The following is a 21,169-nucleotide window of genomic DNA, read 5'->3' on the forward strand; positions in this document are numbered from 1 at the left end:
GTAGTACCCTAGCATATTGACAGTCAGTGAACAGTTTTTTGAACCGCCAGTTTTTCAAGGAAATCTGAAATACGCCAAAATAATAACTTTTCAAGTCCTTTTAAAAATACTGCCAGTATAGAAATGAGTATTTAATTATAAATCACAGTTTTACTGCCTTTTTAAAACGTGCTAGTACTTTAGCTGTCTGCATTTTGGCAGGAAATACCCCAGTTCTCAGGCAGAGGTGGTAAATGTATGCTAAACCAGGCGATATAATGTCCAAAACCTGCTTTACCAGTGTAATCTGTATGCCGTCAATGTCACACGACATGGTATTACGTAACTCAGAAAACAAATGGACTAGCTCAGATTCAGTAGTAGGATATAAGAATATACTCTCCGGGCACCTGACTGAATATAGCGGATGGCATTTCTATGGACACATAGGCCAGCTGCATTAACAAAAAAAAATACAACGATCAGGAAGCAATTTACACGGAATGATATTGACATCTTTACAAATCTCAATATTTGCATGTGACGACGAAGCTCGATTTAGCATAACATTTAGTTTTTCCAAATTTCGCGACTATCATTTTGACAAGAGATGAAGTATTCATATTCATAAGAGATCATAATAGGTTACAGACAGTAAGCTGGTCGGTCTATAATTTTTCGAGTCTTTGGCGTCCTATTTCTTATGGATTAGGATTATGTTAATGTTCTTCCAAGATTCCGGTGCGTTTGAAGTCATGAGGCATTGCGTATACAGGGTGGCCAGTTTTTCTGTAACAATCTGCCCATCATCCTTCACGAAATCTGCGGTTAGCTGATCCTCCCCAGCTCCCTTCCCCCTTTGCATAGCTCCCAAGGCTTTCTTTACTTCTTCCGGCGTTACTTGTGGGATTTCAAATTCCTCTAGACTATTCTCTCTCCCATTATCGTCGTGGGTGCCACTAGTACTGTATAAACCTCTATAGAACTCCTCAGCCACTTGAACTATCTAATCCATACTAGTAATGATACTGCCGGCTTTGTCTCTAAACGCATACATCTTATACTTGCCTGACTGCTTTTAGGCTTCCTCGTTCCTGAGAGCATGTTCAATTCTATCCATATTATACTTCCTTATGCCAGCTGTCTTATGCTCGTTGATTAATTTGGAAAGTTCTGCCAGTAAGATTCTAGCTCTAGGGTTAGAGGCTTTCATACATTGGCATTTCTTGATCCAATCTCTCGTTTCCTGCGACAGCTTACTGGCGTCCTGTCTAGCGCAGTTACCACGTACTTCTATTGCACACTCCTTAATGATGTCCATAAGATTATCGTTCATATCTTCAACACTAAGGTCCTCTTCCTGAGTTAAAGCAGAATACCTGTTCTTTAGCTTGATCTGGAATTCCTCTATTCCCCCTCTTACCGCTAACTCATTGATCGGCTTCTTATTTGTTTATTTATTTATTTATTTATTTATTTGTTTGTTTGTTTATTTATTTATTTATTCATTTCCTCAAAGGTCTCTGTTGAGACATTACATGAGGGAGTGGGGAGTTAGTGACAAAGAGATACTACAAATTACAGAGGGATATTTCCGATGAGTCGCTTGAATGCAAGTGGGTCGATGATAGTGGCAACTTCGGCGGGCAGGCCATTCCAGTCTCGTGTTGTGCGCAGAAAAAATGATTGCTGAAAAGTAACGGTATGAGCTTGTGGGGGATATACTGTATTAGAGTGACTGGTGCGGGCAATGCGATGTGCTCTTTTTATGTACGGGTTGTCAAAAGGCAAGGAATGAAAGAATTTATGAAAAAGATTAAGACGGGCTATTCTACGGCGTGAGGCTAGAGAGGGTAGGTTTATTTGGGCTTTTAGTGCCGAGATGCTTGTATTGTATGAATAAGTTGACAGGATAAATCGTGTCGCGCGGTTCTGAACCGACTCGAGGGCTTTTATAAGGTTATTGTGGTGGGGGTCAAAAATAGCTTCGGCATACTCAAGCTTAGGCCGCACAAAGGTTAGAAAAGCAAGTTGTTTAATAGAGGGAGGAGCGAGGAAGAGGTTACGGCGTAGATAACCTAGAGTACGATTAGCAGAGTTTATTATGTGGTTAACATGACAGGTCCAAGTTAAGTCACGCGAGATGTACACACCAAGATATTTGAATGAATGCGTTGTTGCAATCTGCGTGTTATTGATGCTATAATTGGGGATAACGTAGTTACGACGACGATGAATGGACATTAACACGGTTTTAGCTACATTTAATGACATGAGCCAAGTGGTACACCAGTTTTGTATGCGCGATAGGTCATTTTGTAATGCCAAATGGTCGCTGGAGTTAGTAACTGCTCGGTAAACCACACAATCATCGGCGAAGAGTCGGATATGAGAAGAAATATTACAAGGTAGGTCATTGATGTATATTAAAAAAAGGAGGGGACCAAGTACGGTACCTTGAGGTACGCCTGAAAGCACGGGTGTTAAGGATGAAGAATGGGAGTTAGCGTATACGAATTGCTCACGGTTAGTTAAAAACCCTCGAATCCAGCTTAGAACACAAGGATGAATGTTAAGACGCGATAACTTTATTAAGAGACGACCATGAGGGACCTTATCGAATGCTTTTTCGAAATCTAAAAATATTGTGTCAGTCGGGATGTTACGATCTAGGTTTAAATGTAAGTCGTGCAAGAAAAGAGCAAGTTGAGTGTCACAGGAATAATTTTTGCGGAAACCGTGTTGACTTGGGTGAAAAAAATTGACGGATGTTAGGAAGTTAGCAATGTGCGAGTATAAAATATGTTCCATTATTTTACAAGACACGCTTGTTATGGAAATAGGGCGGTAGTTACTCGGTGATGATCGGCTTCCTTTCTTGAAGACTGGGATGACCTTGCCCACCTGCCAGTCATGTGGAATTGAAGCGCTGTTAAGCGATTCCTGGAATATGAGTGATAAAAACAGGCTACACACATGTTTAGTATTTTTTAGAACTTTGGCATTGATACCGTCTACTGCTGTAGATGACGAGTTCTTCAATGATTCAATTACTTTGACATTGCCGATGGGATCAAATGTGATATTTTGCATGAGCGGATATGCGAAGTATGGTGGATCGGGCAGGCCATCAAGTAATTCATTAGTAAAAACTGAACTAAATGTTCTGTTAAGAAGATCCGCAGCCTCGTTCTCAGGGATTGGAGGACCGGAGCTATTGATAAGTGAAATCTCATTCCGCTGATTAGGATTAATAGTTTTCCAAAATCGCTTCGGGTTAGTTTGTAGCATAGCTGGTAAAGTGGTAGAAAGAAACTTGTGTTTAGTTTGAGAGGTTAACTTGTCGTATTCTTTCTCGACTGCGTAATACTTCTGCCATGTGCAAGAAGAATTAGATCGTTTGGCTTGTCGAAACAACCGTTTTTTCTTATTGTTTAGTCGTTTGAGGAATACATTAAACCATGGTGATGTTGTTCTTTCTGTTATTGTAATGGTGGGGATGTAAAGACGTATAAGGCGATGCATCTCTGATTTGAAAAGCAGCCAGTTCGACTCGAAAGAATTTAGTTGAAAGTTAGCGGCGAACGTATCGAAGTACTCAGATAATTCTCGGTTCATGCTGACATAGTCGCCTTTATCATAGAGTGTAGGTGTTTTCCGATTTTTTTGTTTCTTTAGTACGTTGCAATGAAACGAAACATGTACTGTCAGGTGGTCGCTCAAACCGCGCAATAAGGTGACAGGGGTAAAGTTATCAGGGTGAGTTGTTAATACAAGATCTAAAACGTTGGACGAGTGAGCAGTGACGCGTGTTGAGTCAGTGACGAGCTGCGTTAAACCGAATGTCATACACGTGTTTAAGAAATCACCACCGGGGCTGGTTTTAGATAATGTAGAGGCAGGATCGGACCAATCAATTGTTGGAAAATTAAAATCGCCAAACAGTAGGACAGGACTGTTAGGATATGTTTTTGTTAACGTATTTAAGGCTTCATGAAGTGAAGGCGTGAAAGAACTGTCGGTACTAGGGCACCGATAGCAAATACCAATCAGAATGTGCGGGTGTGTAGCAATGCATCGAATCCAAATCATTTCCAGTTGTGAAGAGAGGTTTACAAGTGAACAATGTAGGTTACGGTTAGTGGCGATTAATACACCCCCACCGCGTGAGTTATCGGGTCTATCTTTCCGAAAAATGTCAAAATGCGAGAGGTAAGGGAGAATTTCGGTATCATCGATTGACGTGTTAAGCCATGTTTCTGTTAGTAGTAAGGCATCGCAAGATGAGCCTATTAGACTGGACAGTGCATCACGCTTGGGAACAACACTTCGAATGTTAGCGAGCAGGAATGATAAAGGCTGACAGTTCTGTGGTTGCGGTGTACATTTTGGTCTCAATGATGGCTAAAGGCGTTCCTCAATGACCTGGTTAGTAGTGTGGTCGAAGTAGTAGGTTTTTTCACCTACTATAAGCTTTTCGTGTCGCAACTTGAACCGCAGTTTACGGGCCCTTCCAAACTCGATGAGGCGTTTCTGGGCAAGGCGCGCGCTTGGGGCGAGATCTTGTGCAACGGCATAGCACGTACCTTTGAACTTACGAGCCGAAGAAAGGACAAGATCTTTGCTTTTAAAGTGAGCGAAAGTGAGTGTACCAGTTTCTTCCGTTCCCTGCTGAAGTCTAGGCTAATTCGAGTTCTTACCATCCTATGGTCACTGTAGGGCACCTTGCCGAGCATGTCCACATCTTGTATAATGTCAGGGTTAGCGCAGAGTATAAAGTTTATTTCATTTCTAGTCTCATCGTTCGGGCTCCTCCATGTCCACTTTCGGCTATCCCGCTTGCGGAAGAAGGTATTCGTTATCCGCATATTATTCTGTTCTGGAAATTCTACTAATAAGTCGCTCCTGCTAGTCCTAGAGCCTATGCCATATTCCCCCACTGACTTGTCTCCAGCATGCTTCTTGGCTAACGTGGCATTGAAGTCGCCCATCAGTACAGTGTATTTTGTTTTGACTTTACCCATCGCCGATTCCACATCTTCAGAGAAGCTTTCGACTTCCTGGTCATCATGACTGGATGTAGGGGCGTAGACCTGTACGACCTTCAATCGTAGCTCTTATTAAGTTTCACAACAACACCTGCCGTCCTCTCGTTAATGGTATAGAATTTCTGTGCGATAGTCACTATATCCTTATTAATCAGGAATCCGACTCCTAGTTTTCGTCTCTCTGCTAAGCCCCGGTAGCACAGGCCGTGCCCGCTTTTTAGCACTGTATGTGTTTCTTTTGTCCTCCTAACTCCACTGAACCCTATTATATCCAATCCACTGCCCTCTAATTCTTCCAATAGCACTGCTAGACTCGTCTCACTAGAAACCTTTCTACCGTTAAACGTTGCCAGGTTCAGATTCCAATGGCGGCCTGTCCGGATCATTACTATAGTTAATTATAAATAGATAGCTCTCAGGATAGGACCCGCGGGGCCGCGCCATAGGCAGCCCCCACCAGAGCAGATGGCCCCTTCCTGCCTCACCCGAGTCTTCTACACCGATGGAGGAAGGCTGCGTCCTACGTCCCCGCTTTTCTCCTTTGCATGTCCTCGCCATACGCAGCCGGCTCCGGAATATGGTTCATCATGGTTGATAATGGTTCACCGCGGATGGGTAAGGCGCTAAAGAGTGGTAACGGCCTATAATGAGTCAATCATCAGTGCACCAGGCGCCAGTAGCTGCAGTAGTTTGCTTGCATCATAAATTCAGCTTTTGCCTCCATCCGCAGCAGTTGGTGTCGCCGCTGCTCTGTCGCTTATACTAGCCGGATCAACTTTTATATCATTGATAATATGGAGACCATATGGATAATATGGTCTCCATGGAGATAAGCAAGTGGTATAAATCTTACGCATACTTAGACAACGTCCAGAAGAGCTTTCGATCGCATTTCGATCGTTAACACTCGTTCTTTCGCCAAGATGCATCACCATCATGTCCGTAAAGTATACAAACGTTCTCACTTTCGTTAGCTTTTCAGTTAGGGGAAATATGCGAGCAGAAAAAATATACTTGCCCTGTCAACTGCATAAAACATAGAAGGAAATAGCAGGAGGCTCAAAGTAAATCCCAGGATCTTGACGATGTTCTCGTAGGGATTGTCTGTAGTGAAGAAGAGGGTAAAAACATGCAAGCAAAAGATGATAGTGAGACTGAACGTAAACAATAGCCATTCTCAAAATTTCTTCACGCGCGTAAAGGAAAATGTATCCAACCTAAAAAAGTTAAGATTAAAACCTCACTTACGCAAAGCTAAAACAGAATACTGTAATGTAACATTTACGAGTGCCACACAATATTTCGTTGAAGCATGGGAAGAATTCAGAAGTCAGTATGAGGCGATACCGAGCACTTCGTAATAAATGATGTCCTACATAGAGGCAAAGCACTTTCAATTCGTTTAGCTCCCATTTTCTGGCTTCTGGCTTCCCAGTGTGGAACAGTGTTATGGTAGACTGTTTCAAAGGCTTCCTGCCACAAGATGTGCCCTAAACAATATTTCTGAAGCCACCTGACAGTGTCGAAGTAAGTGTTGCATTTTGTTTCTTAAATCAAACGAATCTTACGCTCACAATGGCATTAACATTTTACCTAATAAAGCCACTGCAGCATATTCGCTTACTTCTGCAGCGTCAATCTTTCAACTTGCATTTTTGCTGTTTCTTTTAGTAAAATAACGCCATATTATTGTACTCTAAAAAGCTGGGCCAAGTGATGACCGAAAATGTGGATCATCCACTTTTCTTGCTGCCGGTTATTTCTCAAGTGGCTCAGCACGCAATTAATAGTGTTACGAATGATGTTTATTTACAAGGTGAAACGAGGCCCGAGAGGGAAGCTACAGGCCAGGCCTAGCCAGCGCAGTGTACATCGAGATGACGCGCGCACACTCTACTTCTTCTTTCTCTGCCTCAGTCGCGCAGTGTTGCGACATTTTCCCCGGGGGCAGATGAAGCTCGCTGAGTGAGTTAAAGGGACCTGTGATGGTGCTGCTTGAGTCTGGCCACGTGAACAGCTTGCGTCGCACGTGAACGCCGGTTATTTGTCGTCACTTTGGCGACGACATAGTTCACATCACTCAAGCGGCTGAGTATAACGAATGGTCCGGTGTAAGTGGCGAGAAACTTGCGGTACAATCCCTTTTTGCGAACAGGTGTCCACAACAAAACATAATCACCGGGAGTAAAGCTGACTTGCTGTTCTTGCTGAAAGAATCTTGCTGAAAGAATCTTGCTGTTCCCTTGTGAGGACAACGTCCTAAGATGCGCCAGTCGACGTGCTTCCTCAGCACGACACAGAGTTTGGGCGATGGAAGGATCTTCTTGGCACGATAAAGGTAGAATAGTGTCCAGAAAGCTCTGGGGAGTGCGTGCGTACAGCAAAATGAACGGCGCACATCCAGTAACTTCGTGCTTGGCACTATTGGTGTATTGGACGCTCGTTGGCCTTGAGCAAAATCAAACACTGTGGCGTAGCGAGCGAGCACAGCTTCCAACAGACACTGCTCACTAGAAGACAGCGACTTGTTAATCATGCGCCTAAAGTCAGCAGAATTATCATGGTTGGAATCGGGGTTGGATCTTTCTTCGGCAATTGACATTTGGACCGTTCCGACGCTGACAATGGCTTGATTATCAAAGCTTGCCAGTTTAAGTCCCAGCGGCAATGTTATGGATTGGGTTGAAACGTTCACTGTCCACAAATGAGTACAAACATCAATGGTGACAATGAGGGAGCGAGGGACTATCACATTTTTTTTTAGTGCATTGTTATAATCGGGCTCGGCTAAACAACAACAAGAACCCGTACGAGGGCGAGAAGTATTGACAGGTACAAACATTGCAGTCTGCGGGGGCAAACACACATCTTGTGACATGGGGAGAACGTTTGCGGCATCACTGGTGCTATCTGTCATTGAAGTTCGCGCGTCGCGGCGAAAAGAAATCGCGCCACTTCCACAATCCAAAGTTGCCCCCCACTCATGCAAGAAATCAATTCCTAAAATAATGTCATGCGTTGTACGTTCAAGCACAGTAAATTCACTTCGAAATGCCTGGTCCCCTATCATAACTGAAACAGAACAGACCCCAAGTGGGCGTTACATTTCCCCACCAACTCCACGAAAGGTAGCGTTCCGATCCTAAGAAAACATAACTTTTTGTCCAAGACGATTTTTGAAGGACAGGCTCATAACAGAAACTGCCGCCCCGGTGTCAACTAAAGGAAAAGCACTCACATTGTCAACTAAAACACACGCTTTGTTTTTAAACAATTTTACACAAGGGGGTCTTGATAAAGATGAACATATTCCGGCCTCACCCCCGTCGGTCACACCAACTAGTTTCCCAGCGGCGGCGGTGATAACGAGCGACGACGAGGTGATGGAGAGCGTCGTTGTCGTGTCGGTAATGGTGTGAGGCTATGAACGGAAACGGGGGAGTCACTGCGGTTCGCGCGTCCCTGCTGCAGCCGCTGGAAGGAACTGGGATACGGCCAGGGCTCGTCAGCGTGTACGGGGGGGTGTAGAAATTTAACCGTGGAACTCGCTGCTGGCGGCGGTGGCAATACCTATCAATGTGCCCTGGCACACCGCAGCTGTAGCAAATGCGGGATTCGCGGCTTGTCGCGGGTGGCACCGGTGACATCGGTGTCATGGGAAGAAACGTGCTCTCAGGCTGCTTGTAGGAAGGAAGGGTCCACGGAACGAATCGTTGTGGTGCATCTTGTCGGCGTCCCACACTTGTCGGTTGCGGTGGCAAGTTGCTGCCCTCCGTACGATCAGCATAGGTCCTGCGAGGTTCTCGGCAACTCTGAGGTGCCCAGGTGGCCGGTGGCACACGAGAACGATGATGAAATGCACACTGATGGCACACATGAGCGTCGTCAACAACTTTAAGGCGTTCAAGCTTTTCTTTAACCACTTGCCGAATACCGAGGAGATGTCGTCATGGGTTGGGACATTGTCCAAACATCCAAACTTTGGCCCAATCCTTCTCATTTTCAGCGCTTCAAATGCCCGGCAGTGTTTCTTCAGGTCAGACGGAGTACTAAGATCTTCCTTCGTTATAAGAAAATTGTAGACATCTTCAGCGATTCCTTTAAACAGATGTCCTACTTTGTCTTCACCTGTCATGGTAGCGCTGACGATTCCGCTTAATTTCAGAACAGCCTCTATGTACGTTGTACACGTTTCGCCAGGTAATTGAGCTCGTCGGGAATGCGTCTGCTCAGCCTTTCGTTTTCTTTTAGATCGGGTCCCCGAAGCACTTGGTGAATTGTTCTACAAAATTATCCCAGCTTGTCAGAACGTTCTCGTGGTTTTCAAACGAGAGGAGCGCGGTTCCAGCGAGAAAAGAACCACGTTATCAAGCTGCTTCGTAGTGCTCCAGTGGGTGTGGCGACTCACTCTGTTGTAGTGTTTATGCCAGTCGTCGACGTCTTCGTTCACCTTCCCCGAAAAGGTGGGTGGCTCTCGCAGCGGTGTCCAGTAGCCAGCCTGACCTGCGTGATTGCTGTGAAACATAGTTCCAGCGCACATTTGAACAAGGACGAGGCGAGAAAGACAACACGAACGCCGGACTTCAACTTCTCGCCTCGTCCTTGTTGAAATGTGTGCTGGAACTATGTTTCACAATGCTAATCATAACCAACTAGCCCAGCTGTCCATACTTAGTGAGTGCTGTCTGGTCCGCCACAGGTGGGGTCATCATTGCCTTCTCCGGAATCGGCCATGTACGCTGCTTGCGGTCGTAAACCGGCAAAGCGTCTACTGCGTCGGACAGTTGGTAGAGCTTGGTCGTCCAGGATCGTCCAAGCTTTACCGCACACGTCCACCAAAGATGTTACGAATGATGTTTCTTTACAAGATGAAACTAAATCCGAGAGGGAAGCTACAGGCCAGGCCCAGCCAGCGCAGAGTACCTCGAGATCACGCGCGCATACTCTACTTATTCTTTCTCTGCCTCAGTCGCGCAGTGCTGCGACAATAGGATAACATGATATTTATTATTAAACTGAACATACCTTCCCAGGAACAGTAAGGTTTTCAGAAAAAACATGTCGCTGTTACGCACGAAAAGCGGAGCGCTGATTGCGATAAGAAATTCTTCTTATAGGGCAGCTATACGAAGTAAATATAGTATTTTCATCCGCCGTATAAAGTAAACGTTCACTTATTGCTATACCAGCTGCAAAGGATCGTGTCACAAGCGCCACCGGCGTCGGATTTGGTAACCGAGCGAGCGATGGCTAGGAACCTGCCCCTAGGCGACTGTCAACGGAGTCGACACCTCTAGTGTGTTCGCGTAGACGTGTTTATATTGTCATCGCTTGTTTCAAACAAGAGAGCTGTGCAAATACGTTCGCTTTCACTTTCTCCTCGAAGTGACGCAGCATTCCTAACTTCAACGCAAGGGCGCCGGTTCTGGGCGGAGCTACACACCGCTCGCTCATTCGTACCATGCGCCCCGAATCACCGCATGCGGCAAGTCGCACACGACGCGCCGTACGACCCATCGCATGGAAACGTGCACCATGTGCCTCGCGCTTAACGCGTAACTACAGCCGTCGACAGGGAATTTTGTCGATGGCCAGGCAGTTGAGAGGGCATTGTGGCAATGACCAGATAACATTTGAAAGAATTTGGGTGATGATCACGAAGTTCTCGCTGGAAAAGGCTCACAGATGCTTCTCCCGCGGCCCTACCAGATACAGCGTCGTCCACTCTCAGTACGAACACTGCGCAGCGTGGCCGCGCTTTGCGGAGCGCCAGCGTACACAACGCGGCAGCACATCGAACGAATCGGCGCACGAACACGGGGGCTAGGAGGTGGGTCTTCCTGTCGTGGGTTTTCTTTTAAGAGAGATCGCGCTACCGTGTTTTAGCAGACGACACGAATCCCCGCCTTCAAACTCCTGCGCGCCTGCACCGCTTAGCTTCGATGCTCGTTAGCGCTCCGTGGAGCGAGACCGCGCTGCGCCGTGTTCGCACTTAGAGTTGAGGACCCTGTACATTATATGCATTCTCAACCATCCACCGACGTGGCGGATAGGACGACAGCAGCAATGAAAAAGTCGAGGGAAGAGGCAAAGGAAACTTTGCTTGGATATACGAAGGTTTACAGCACTACGAATCAAGCGACATTAGAAATTGGTTCTTCGAAAATCTTTCCCCAAACTTGGTAATAGCGGTTATCATCCTCGAGCACTCATCGGTTCACCTTGGGCTCGGCGGGGTGCCAACGCCCAAATAACCCAAACCCCAAAGCAAGTTCCCTGTGAGTTGTGTTGGCTTATTAAGTCAAGCCAAAGCATCCGTCAAGGTGCGCAGAGCACCACGGAACAAGTCTGTCATCATCACAGCTGCAGCGTCCTGTAGCGGTGGTTGCTTATCAGTAGTTGTGGCGACCAATCGCCGTGATGTTACCAATCAACGGGATCTCGGAAATGTCCTCACTATATGTATAAAAAGGAGCGCTGCATTTGAGTAACTTACAAGAAGTAAGGAGCACTCACCTAAGCTATCCGTCTTTCGTCGCTCTGTAGCATCAGCAATGGTACTGAAAAAACGATATCCGCTCTGAACCTGCAAATAGAGGAAAGGCATGCCGGACGGGAAAAATTTTAGCGAACACTTTGCATGAATGTAATAAGCTGACTCTCTTTTGGATTTGCTAAATGTCGTACTATTGCCTGATGTCAGGCATACCTCTAGCTGGCGCCAACAACTTTCTGCTGCTGGGTAAAAAGTTGTGCCAAACTTCATTTTGTTTGTTATTCCCCTTTGGAACCCCTGCACGAGTATGTCGGTGTGATTTCAAAGCATTTTCTGCTATTTGAGCCGTTGTATAAATGTTCCTGAAACTTGCTAATTTCAGTTTTCGTCTCTTTTAGAACCCAACTCAGTTCACCTTTGCCAATAAGAACTTGACTATGTCCTAGCTGCAATCCTCGATAGGTGCCTCGATTCTCGCTAGGCTGGCGCCACCCCTTGAAAGGAGTGATGTCGCCGCACCGGTTGCACGAGACGAACCCTCGCTCGCCGTTGCCACCAATCTTTTCTCAACTCCCTTCCCACAACGCCAGCGATGAGTGCAGAGAGGCGTCACATTCGCACCGTGCCTTTGCAATACATACCTGAGGTATGCATTTCCCGTAGCAGCAATCGTTCTTAAAACGGTGTAAAGGTGTTTTCTTAGGTACCCGAAAGTAAAACTTGTACGTGACGTGAGAATTAAAGCACATGATATGCGGTTAATTGCAGCGGGACGTGGGCGAACGGATATCAGTCAAGGATGTTCTGCCTAGTACAACGAGCATGAGCGCATGCTGCTGGCGATGCTGCATAGACACCGGCCATTCTTCATCGCTACAATCACCCTCCGCATAAAAAAGGTGTCATCCTGGTGGTGTGAGACGAAGGCACAACAAGCAGACCATTGCACGGATGCGATGGACGTCGACAACTGCGCTGCCGCGATGGCGCGGGCCGGTCCACAGTGCGACTGGATTCACGAAGTAAGTACCGGAAGACGTTTGATGCTGCACGTGGTAGGGCACATGACGTGCACCGACAAGTTCTTGGAGAGACCGGGTGTGGTAGTGAGTACCCTAAGGTACACTAATAATCAGAAGAAAAAGTGCGTGGAAATGTCCAGTACACGGGATTGCTGCTGCCACTGGTACTCGGTAGAAAAAGGGCGGGCGGCATTCGGGAGGTATTCTTTTGCAGGTCGAACAGCTTCGAACAGCGGGGTACTTTCAGGTAAGTCAAGCTTGTAAGAAAGAATTCTGTCAAAAGTGTCGGAAGTTTCTCGTCCATATGAAAGAAAGTGAGGGGAAAAACCGAGCACAAGCCAGTATGTGGCGTGGTATGGTACACTGTAAAATATATCCATCATTATGCAGAGGAAAACAGGAAAAAATACGGAAAGTATGTGGTATTTCAAATGTACGGCAAGGGTTTCCGTTATTATACGAAAGTGCTCCCCATTTTAATTTTTACGGAAATTTTCACTGTAATAATAGCGTCGCTACATTGTTTTGCACAAAACAGACAGAATTCCGTATTTTTGTTTTGCGAAAACTACACACGCTGTCTGAATGAGCGCTTGTACTGGCATAGTTTCATTTGTCAATATTTTATTGAACACGCAAGCCGTACGCAATATGAAGATACGTACAAAATGTGAGAGCTATACACCAGAACACCGTGAATTCAAAGCGCGCCGCCATATTGATGAGCGCCGGTCGCGCCATCTATCCCAAGCGCCGCGAAGTAGCAGGCCTGGGCTGCCACGCCGGGAGACGCGACCGGGCGCTAAAGCGAAACTTGGGCTTTTTACTGGGTGGAAGGCGTGTTTCGCGTTTTTTCTAGCCTGTTATTTTGGCTGTCTCGATTCAATTAAACTTCAAGACCTCATGCAAGTCCGCAATAGCCACACTGATTGCTGTGCAGACTGCAGAAGCGAATACATCGGGTAAGTACGCTATTACGTTTGTACAAACCGCGCGCTATATGCTAGAAAACGTGTGAGCTTTTGGCGCGTAACCTGTGAAGGAATTTACAGCACTGTGTTTGTGTCATATTTTATTAAAGCACGCAGAACATTGTCCTCTGCTCTTTCAGTTTGCTCTTGTTTGTCATGGTCACTAGTGGGTTGGCCGCGCTTGGCAACCAATTGGCGAGGTCGTTTGACTGGGCTTACAGCCTGCCTGATTAGCAGACGCCAGCCCTTCACCACCTGCACATTGAAAACAAAATAGATGTTATAGTAAGAAGAGCTGTAGTTCTTTCCCATGCCATCACTGCTGCGAAGATATAAAGTCCTCTCAAAATGAAATAGAAAACACACCAGGGCAATTGTATCATGCAACCACTTAAGAGTACAACATTCAGAACACAAGCCTACAGCACCCGAACAAGCAGCATATGATGTCAAACCTGCACTCATTGGAAAATGAGGAACTACAGTAGTTATAGAGTTCAACTACATGTGCAGTCAAAGCCCGTATAACAGGGCGAGCATGACAGTTGCAGGTGTTGTACAGTTGCACAAACCATGACAGGGCACACAAAATTATCATCCCTACTTAAAGCTGCATCATCAGGGTCCCCTTTGGTACAAGACAACAACCGCACCTGCATACCAAGAAATTAGCCCCACCAACTGCAGCTACCTGGTATCAGACCTGTTTCGCTTGTGCGAGGCCATATCGGATTGTTGGTGCTCCCTTAGAAAAGAAAACAGTAAAAAAAAACTGGTGAGAACGAGCAAAATTTTCTTACAAAATACAACAATAATTAACCACCTTATTTTCCTTGTCATATGAAAGGAAAAATTTTGCGCTTTGCCCCGCATAACAGCCCGCACGCAGTTTAGAGCTCAGGAGGCTCAAATGAATTCGTTACGAATGACACCTGCTAAACCAGCTCGTAAAGACAGGCGCCCCTCATAGTCCAGTGCGCCAATACGTCGGATGACCTTGTAGGGTCCGAAATAGCGTCGCAGTAGTTTCTCACTCAGTCCTCGTCGGCGTATCGGGGTCCATACCCAAACACGGTGGCCGGGCTGGTACTCGACGAAGCGTCGTCGGAGGTTGTAGTGTCGGCTGTCGGTACGCTGCTGGTTTTTGATCCGTAGGCGGGCGAGTTGTCGGGCTTCTTCGGCGCGCTGGAGATAGGCAGCGACGTCAAGATTCTCTTCGTCAGTGACGTGCGGCAACATGGCGTTGAGCGTCGTCGTCGGGTTCCTGCCGTAAACCAACTTGAACGGCGTGATCTGCGTTGTTTCTTGCACCGCCGTGTTGTACGCGAATGTTACGTACGGCAGCACGGCATCCCACGTCTTGTGTTCGACGTCGACGTACATCGCTAGCATGTCGGCGAGGGTCTTATTTAGCCGCTGCGTAAGACCATTCGCCTGCGGGTGGTAGGGCGTTGTCCTCCTGTGCCTTGTCTGACTGTAGTTCAGAATGGCTTGAGTGAGCTCCGCTGTAAAGGCCGTTCCTCTGTCGGTGATGAGGACTTCTAGGGCGCCATGTCGCAACAAGATGTTTTCGACAAAGAATTTCGCCACTTCGGCTGCGCTACCTTTCGGCAGTGCTTTAGTTTCAGCGAAGCGGGTGAGGTAGTCCGTCGCCACGACGACCCACTTATTTCCGGTTGTTGACGTCGGAAAGGGTCCCAGCAAGTCCATCCCGATCTGCTGGAATGGTCGGCAAGGAGGCTCGATTGGCTGTAGTAATCCGGCTGGCCTAGTCGGCGGTGTCTTGCGTCGCTGACAGTCTCGGCATGTTCTGACATAACGGGCGACGTCGGCGGTCAGGTGCGGCCAATAATACTTTTCTTGTATCCTCGATAGTGTCCGGGAAAATCCTAGGTGTCCAGCGGTCGGATCGTCATGTAGGGCGTGCAATACTTCCGGACAAGTCCTGACGGGACAACAAGAAGGTAGTTGGCGCGGACTGGGGAGAAGTTCTTCTTCACGAGTAGATTGTTTTGAAGCGTGAAGGAAGATAATCCGCGCTTAAATGCCCTGGGGACAACGTCGGTGTGCCCTTCCAAATATTCGACGAGGCCTTTTAGCTCCGGGTCTGCCCGTTGCTGTTCGGCGAAGTCTTCTGCGCTTATCATTCCAAGCAAGGCGCCGTCATTCTCGTCATCTTGCGGTGGCGGGTCAATGGGTGCGCGTGATAGACAATCGGCATCGGAGTGTTTTCGTCCGGACTTGTAGGTTACAGTGATGTCGTATTCTTGGAGTCTGAGGCTCCACCGTGCCAGTCGTCCTGAAGGATCCTTTATATTCGCTAGCCAACACAACGCATGACGGTCACTGACGACTTTGAATGGCCTGCCATAAATATAAGGGCGAAATTTAGCTGTAGCCCAAACGATGGCGACACATTCCTTTTCGGTCGTAGAATAGTTGCCTTCCGCTTTTGACAGCGACCGGCTAGCGTAAGCTATCACCTGTTCGACTACGTTTCTCCTCTGGACTAGAACGGCACCGAGGCCTAGGCTACTGGCGTCAGTATGGATTTCTGTATCGGCGTACTCGTCGAAGTGCGCAAGTACCGGTGGCGACTGCATGCGTCGTTTGAGTTCTTCAAATGCGTCGGCCTGCGGCGTTTCCCACTTGAATTCAACATCACATTTAGTTAGATGTGTCAACGGCTCGGCGATGCGTGAAAAGTCCTTGACAAAGCGCCTGTAGTAGGCACACATGCCAAGGAATCTACGCACTGCCTTCTTGTCGATGGGTTGCGGGAACTGTGCGATGGCAGCTGTCTTTTGCGGGTCTGGGCAGACACCAGATTTGCTGATTACGTGGCCTAGGAACAGGAGCTCATCGTAAGCAAAGCGGCACTTTTCCGGTTTCAGAGTGAGCCCTGATGACTTGATGGCGTCTAGTACTGTCGCAAGCCGCCTCAGGTGATCGTCGAAATTTCCGGCGAAGACGACGACATCATCCAAGTAAACGAGACAGGTCTGCTACTTCAATCCTGCTAACACGGTGTCCATGACGCGCTGGAACGTTGCAGGCGCCGAGCACAGTCCGAATGGCATAACCTTGAACTCGTAGAGGCCGTCTGGGGTGATGAAGGCCGTCTTTTCGCGATCTCTTTCGTCGACTTCTATTTGCCAAGAGCCAGACTTGAGGTCCATCGATGAGAAGTATTTAGAATTGCAGAGCCGATCCAATGCGTCGTCTATCCGTGGGAGGGGGTATACGTCTTTCTTCGTGATTTTGTTCAATCGACGATAATCGACGCAGAAACGTAGGGTTCCGTCCTTTTTCTTCACTAAAACAACTGGAGACGCCCACGGGCTTTTCGACGGCTGGATGATGTCGTCGCGCAACATTTCGTCGACTTGGTGTCTTATAGCTTCGCGTTCTCGCGTCGAAACTCGGTAAGCGCTCTGGCGGAGTGGTCGAGCGGACTCTTCGGTTATTATGCGATGCTTTGCGACTGGGGTTTGTCGAATCCTCGATGACATCGGAAAGCAGTCTTTGTACCGTCGAAGCAGACTTCTGAGCTGTTGCTTCTTATTCATGGGGAGACTTGGATTTATGCCGAAGTCTGGCTCGGGAACTACGGTCGTTGTGGTAGGTGCGACAGAATCCGAGAGGACAAACGCATCGCTGGTTTCCTGAATTTCCTCGATGTATGCGATCGTCGTGCCCTTGTTGATGTGCTTGAACTCCTGGCTGAAGTTTGTCAGCAACACCTTCGTGTTTCCTCCGTGCAGTCGAGCGATCCCTCTTGCGACGCAAATTTCACGGTCGAGCAGTAGACGTTGGTCGCCTTCGATGACACCTTCTACGTCAACGGGTGTTTCGGGGCCGACCGAAATTACAATGCTGGAGCGAGGCGGGATGCTCAGTTGATCTTCGAGCACCCTCAAGGCGTGGCGACTACGAGGGCTCTCCGGCGGTATCGCTTGATCTTCCGACAGCGTTATTGACTTCGACTTCAGGTCTATGACTGCGCCGTGTTGGTTCAGGAAGTCCATGCCGAGAATGACGTCTCGTGAACACTGTTGGAGGATAACGAAGGTGGCAGGGTAAGTCCGGTCATGAACGGTAATTCTTGCCGTGCAGACTCCAGACGGTGTAATGAGGTGTCCTCCAGCGGTTCAAATTTGAGGGCCTTCCCATGCAGCTTTAACTTTCTTCAAATGGGCGGCGATGTGTCCACTCATTACGGAGTAATCAGCCCCTGTGTCGACTAAGGCGGTAACTGCGTGGCCGTCGAGAAGCACGTCGAGGTCGGTGGTCCTATGTCTGGCGTTGCAGTTAGGTCTTGGCGTCGGATCACGGCTGCGTCGTGTTGAACTGATGTTGGAACGTCGTGTCGTCAAGTCGTCGTTCGTCGGTGCAGTCTTGCCTTCCTGACTTCGTCGGGACGGCGGCGTGTCGTTATGTCGTCGAGGTCGTTTCTTCGTCGTCTTCGTCGGCGGCGGAGGATCTTCGTCAGTTCGACGAACAGCAACCGCAACCGATGGAGGTGCGGTTGCTGCTTTTAGGAGCAACCGATGGAGGTAGCAGCACCTCCATCGGTTGCTGCTTTTAGTTTTCCGGATATGGGCTCGCACAGCGGCCCCGGGCTGGGCCGGTGTATGCTCGGCGCTGCGGCGACAGGTAGCGGCCTGGTGACGGCGAACGGGACGGTCGTCGAGGGCTCCACTGAGTAGCGGCGAGGTAGTCGGCGATGTCACGAGGGCGTTCACCTTCCCTCGGGCGCGGTGCGTTGACGGCGAAGCCTCGCAATCCCGGGTCGCGGTATGGGCATCGGCGGTATACATGGCCGGCTTCGCCGCAGTGGTAGCAGAGCGGGCGGTGGGCGGGGGCGCGCCAAATGTCCGTTTTCCTCGCGTAGGTGCGCTGGGCGACGGGTGGGCGTGCTGGCGGCTGCGGCGGTGGACGACGGAATTGCGGCGTTACAGGGCCCTGGCGTTGTCGCGGAGGGGGAGCTTGAGGGTGTGTGACGGCGGCGTATGTCATCGCTTCTGGCTGGAGCTGCGGTAATTGTGGTTGCACCTCCGGAACTCCTAGCGATCGGTGCACCTCTTCTTTCACGATGTCCGCGATCGAGGCCACTTGAGGCTGCAACGAAGGCAAGACCTTGCGCAGTTCTTCGCGCACAATGGCCCTGATGGTCTCGCATAGGTCGTCCGTGGCCAGTGATTGAATTCCGGAGTAGCTTGTTCGCTTGGTGCGTCGGTCGAATTGCCGGTTCCGCAATTCCAGTGTCTTCTCGATGCTCGTCGCCTCACGAAGAAACTCGTCGACGGTCTTCGGTGGGCTTCTTACCATACCGGCGAAAAGTTCCTCTTTTACACCACGCATCAGTAGACGTACCTTCTTCTCCTCGGACATTTCTGGGTCGGCGTGGCGGAACAGACGGCTCATTTCCTCAGTGAAGATCGCGATCGTCTCATTCGGCAGCTGCGCTCTTGTCTCCAGTGGAGCTTGGGCTCGCTCTATTCACACGACGCTTTGAAACGTTTGCAGGAAGCCGCTTCGGAAGAGGTCCCACGTCGTCAAGGTGGCTTCTCGATTCTCGAACCACGTCTTGGCGGCGTCCGCCAAAGCGAAATAGACATGTCGTAGCTTGTCGTCGCTTGCCCAATTGTTAAACGTGGCGATCCTCTCATACGTTTCCAGCCAGGTTTCCGGGTCCTCAAATGTGTAACCGCGGAACGTCGGTGGTTCCCTGGGCTGCTGCAGCACGATGGGGGATGCTGGGGCTGCCATTGGGGTGGACTTGATGGCGATCTTCCTGGTCGTCTCAGGCAAAATCCATGCTCCGGAGGCAGTTGTTGAAGACGCCGGCTTGCTCGATGGTCCGGGACTACGTTGGTGTTGTCTTTGCGTTCCGGGCTTGGATCACGGCTTGTCGGGGGCGTCCGGTACATGAACCAAAAGCACCTCCACCAGATGTCACGTGGTAGTGACGGTGAAGAAAGAAGCAATATGGTGGAATACAAAACTAGCTTTTATTGGGCGAACCTGTGCCCACAAAACAGGCTACACTTATAGCACAACGATAGCGGCGAACACGGTCGGCGATCGTCGGGAATCTGATCAGCGGGTCAAGCGCGTCGGCTTTTATAGATCAGTCGTGGAATGTTCCAGATTAACCGATGGGACCCGCGTGCCTTCCGCAAAGTTCTACACTATTCGCGTCGCGCATACATGCAATCAGATTACACAAGTTGCGGTGAAAGACAGTGGAGGGAACCATCGATAACTTTCCAGAAACTTCTTTTACGTGCAGGCGCGTCCTGCGCTGCACGATAACATTTGTTAGGCGGCTAAACGTGGTCGCCCGATAAAGATAAGTACACGTGTCAATATAATCTCCACTCGATTAACCTGCACTTTCTGAACTAGTTCAGGAGGTGCTGCGTTTCACTACTCGTTCCACCAGTTCAACATGGCTGCAACTGCACGTTGTGATTTGTTTTACTTAGTGCAGCCTTCGTAGAGGGCGAGTTCACAACATTCCCTGCACTTGGCCGAAAGGTAGTGCATGTTTACGCAGCAGGTGTGGTGCCGCTTCTGCACAAGCGAGGTGCAGGAATCAGAGTTTCATAGAATAATTACTAGAGGGAACTCTGACGCTAGTGTCTACAGGAGATGAAACAAGAACAGTTGTACCAGCATGGAAATTATGGGAAGCACATGAATTTTTCTAAACACCGTCTGTTTGGCTTCAAACGGCTTTGTGACCTTGTAAACTAGTCATTTTCAACAATATACTGTGTAATAAATAAATAAACTATAAAATCGTCAGACGACAGGACTCAAACACAGGAACTCTAGAACAGAAGTCTGATATTGAAACCATTAAGCCACGGAGGCATGTAACGACAAGTGAGTGCAACGCCCTGATGAATTTATCGCGGGCATACCAGTGCCTTGAGACGCTTAGCGCGTTTCGATTGGGCCACCTGGACAAGCTCAATCATTGCAATTAATATCAATTATGCCTGCTGGCGGCATCTTCTGCACTTCGAAGAGTACAGACAGCGCTGAAATTTACGACAATAAGATTTATATAGCGTATAATATACGAAGCCACAACAACGTCTGAATTCACAAGCATAAATATCAGGCAAATCCATGTGCTTCCCATCATTCCCATGGTGGTACGACTGCAGCACCAGGGTTCCCTCTAGTAATTACTGTAAGAAACTCTATGGCAGAAATAACCGAAGTGCCTGGCATTTTGTTCTGGAGTAATAAACTAAGCTTTGCTGTCCCATAAATCTCACTGGTCATTAATTCCAAGTTTTAGTGCAGTCACATGTCTAGTAGGCAATTGTGGTAATTTGCATAAACATTGCAAAGCCAACTCTGATGAAAGTTCACTCATGTAAATTGGTTATGATCGAGTAGCATAGACTTTTGAAGCAATCTCTGGAAGACAAGTGAAGTAATTTTCTTATTAGCAGCCTTTAAACAGCATTCGAGCATATGACGCATGCACCTCAGATATGCAAATAATATTTCCTTGACTCAGCAAAAAGCGATGCTTCATGTTCCACGAGGTTACTTCAATCAATGCAGTATTGGTGCTCTATAAAAACAATGCCAATGCAGATGATCGAAATAATTTTCAGGGGCAACAAT

General features: G+C 48.1%; 1 protein-coding gene across 8 annotated transcripts in view; it reads right to left on the reverse strand.

Moving 5' to 3' along the window:
• The window catches only part of LOC139048367 (uncharacterized), a 223,067-nt gene that overhangs the window by 172,321 nt on the left and 29,577 nt on the right, over positions 1 to 21,169 (reverse strand). For all 8 annotated transcript variants that reach the window (XR_011507643.1, XR_011507641.1, XR_011507642.1 and 5 more), the window contains exons 2-3: positions 11,544 to 11,613; positions 6,046 to 6,131 (exon numbers count right to left, since the gene is read on the reverse strand). Coding sequence is in view for 2 of the 8 variants with exons in the window: in XM_070522752.1 (XP_070378853.1) it covers positions 6,046 to 6,131; positions 11,544 to 11,613 (156 nt within the window). In the remaining 6 variants the exon portion in view is untranslated. The remainder of the gene's footprint in view (positions 1 to 6,045; positions 6,132 to 11,543; positions 11,614 to 21,169) is intronic.

The sequence above is a fragment of the Dermacentor albipictus genome, chromosome 8 (genome assembly GCF_038994185.2).
Source record: "Dermacentor albipictus isolate Rhodes 1998 colony chromosome 8, USDA_Dalb.pri_finalv2, whole genome shotgun sequence".
Taxonomy (NCBI): domain Eukaryota; kingdom Metazoa; phylum Arthropoda; class Arachnida; order Ixodida; family Ixodidae; genus Dermacentor; species Dermacentor albipictus.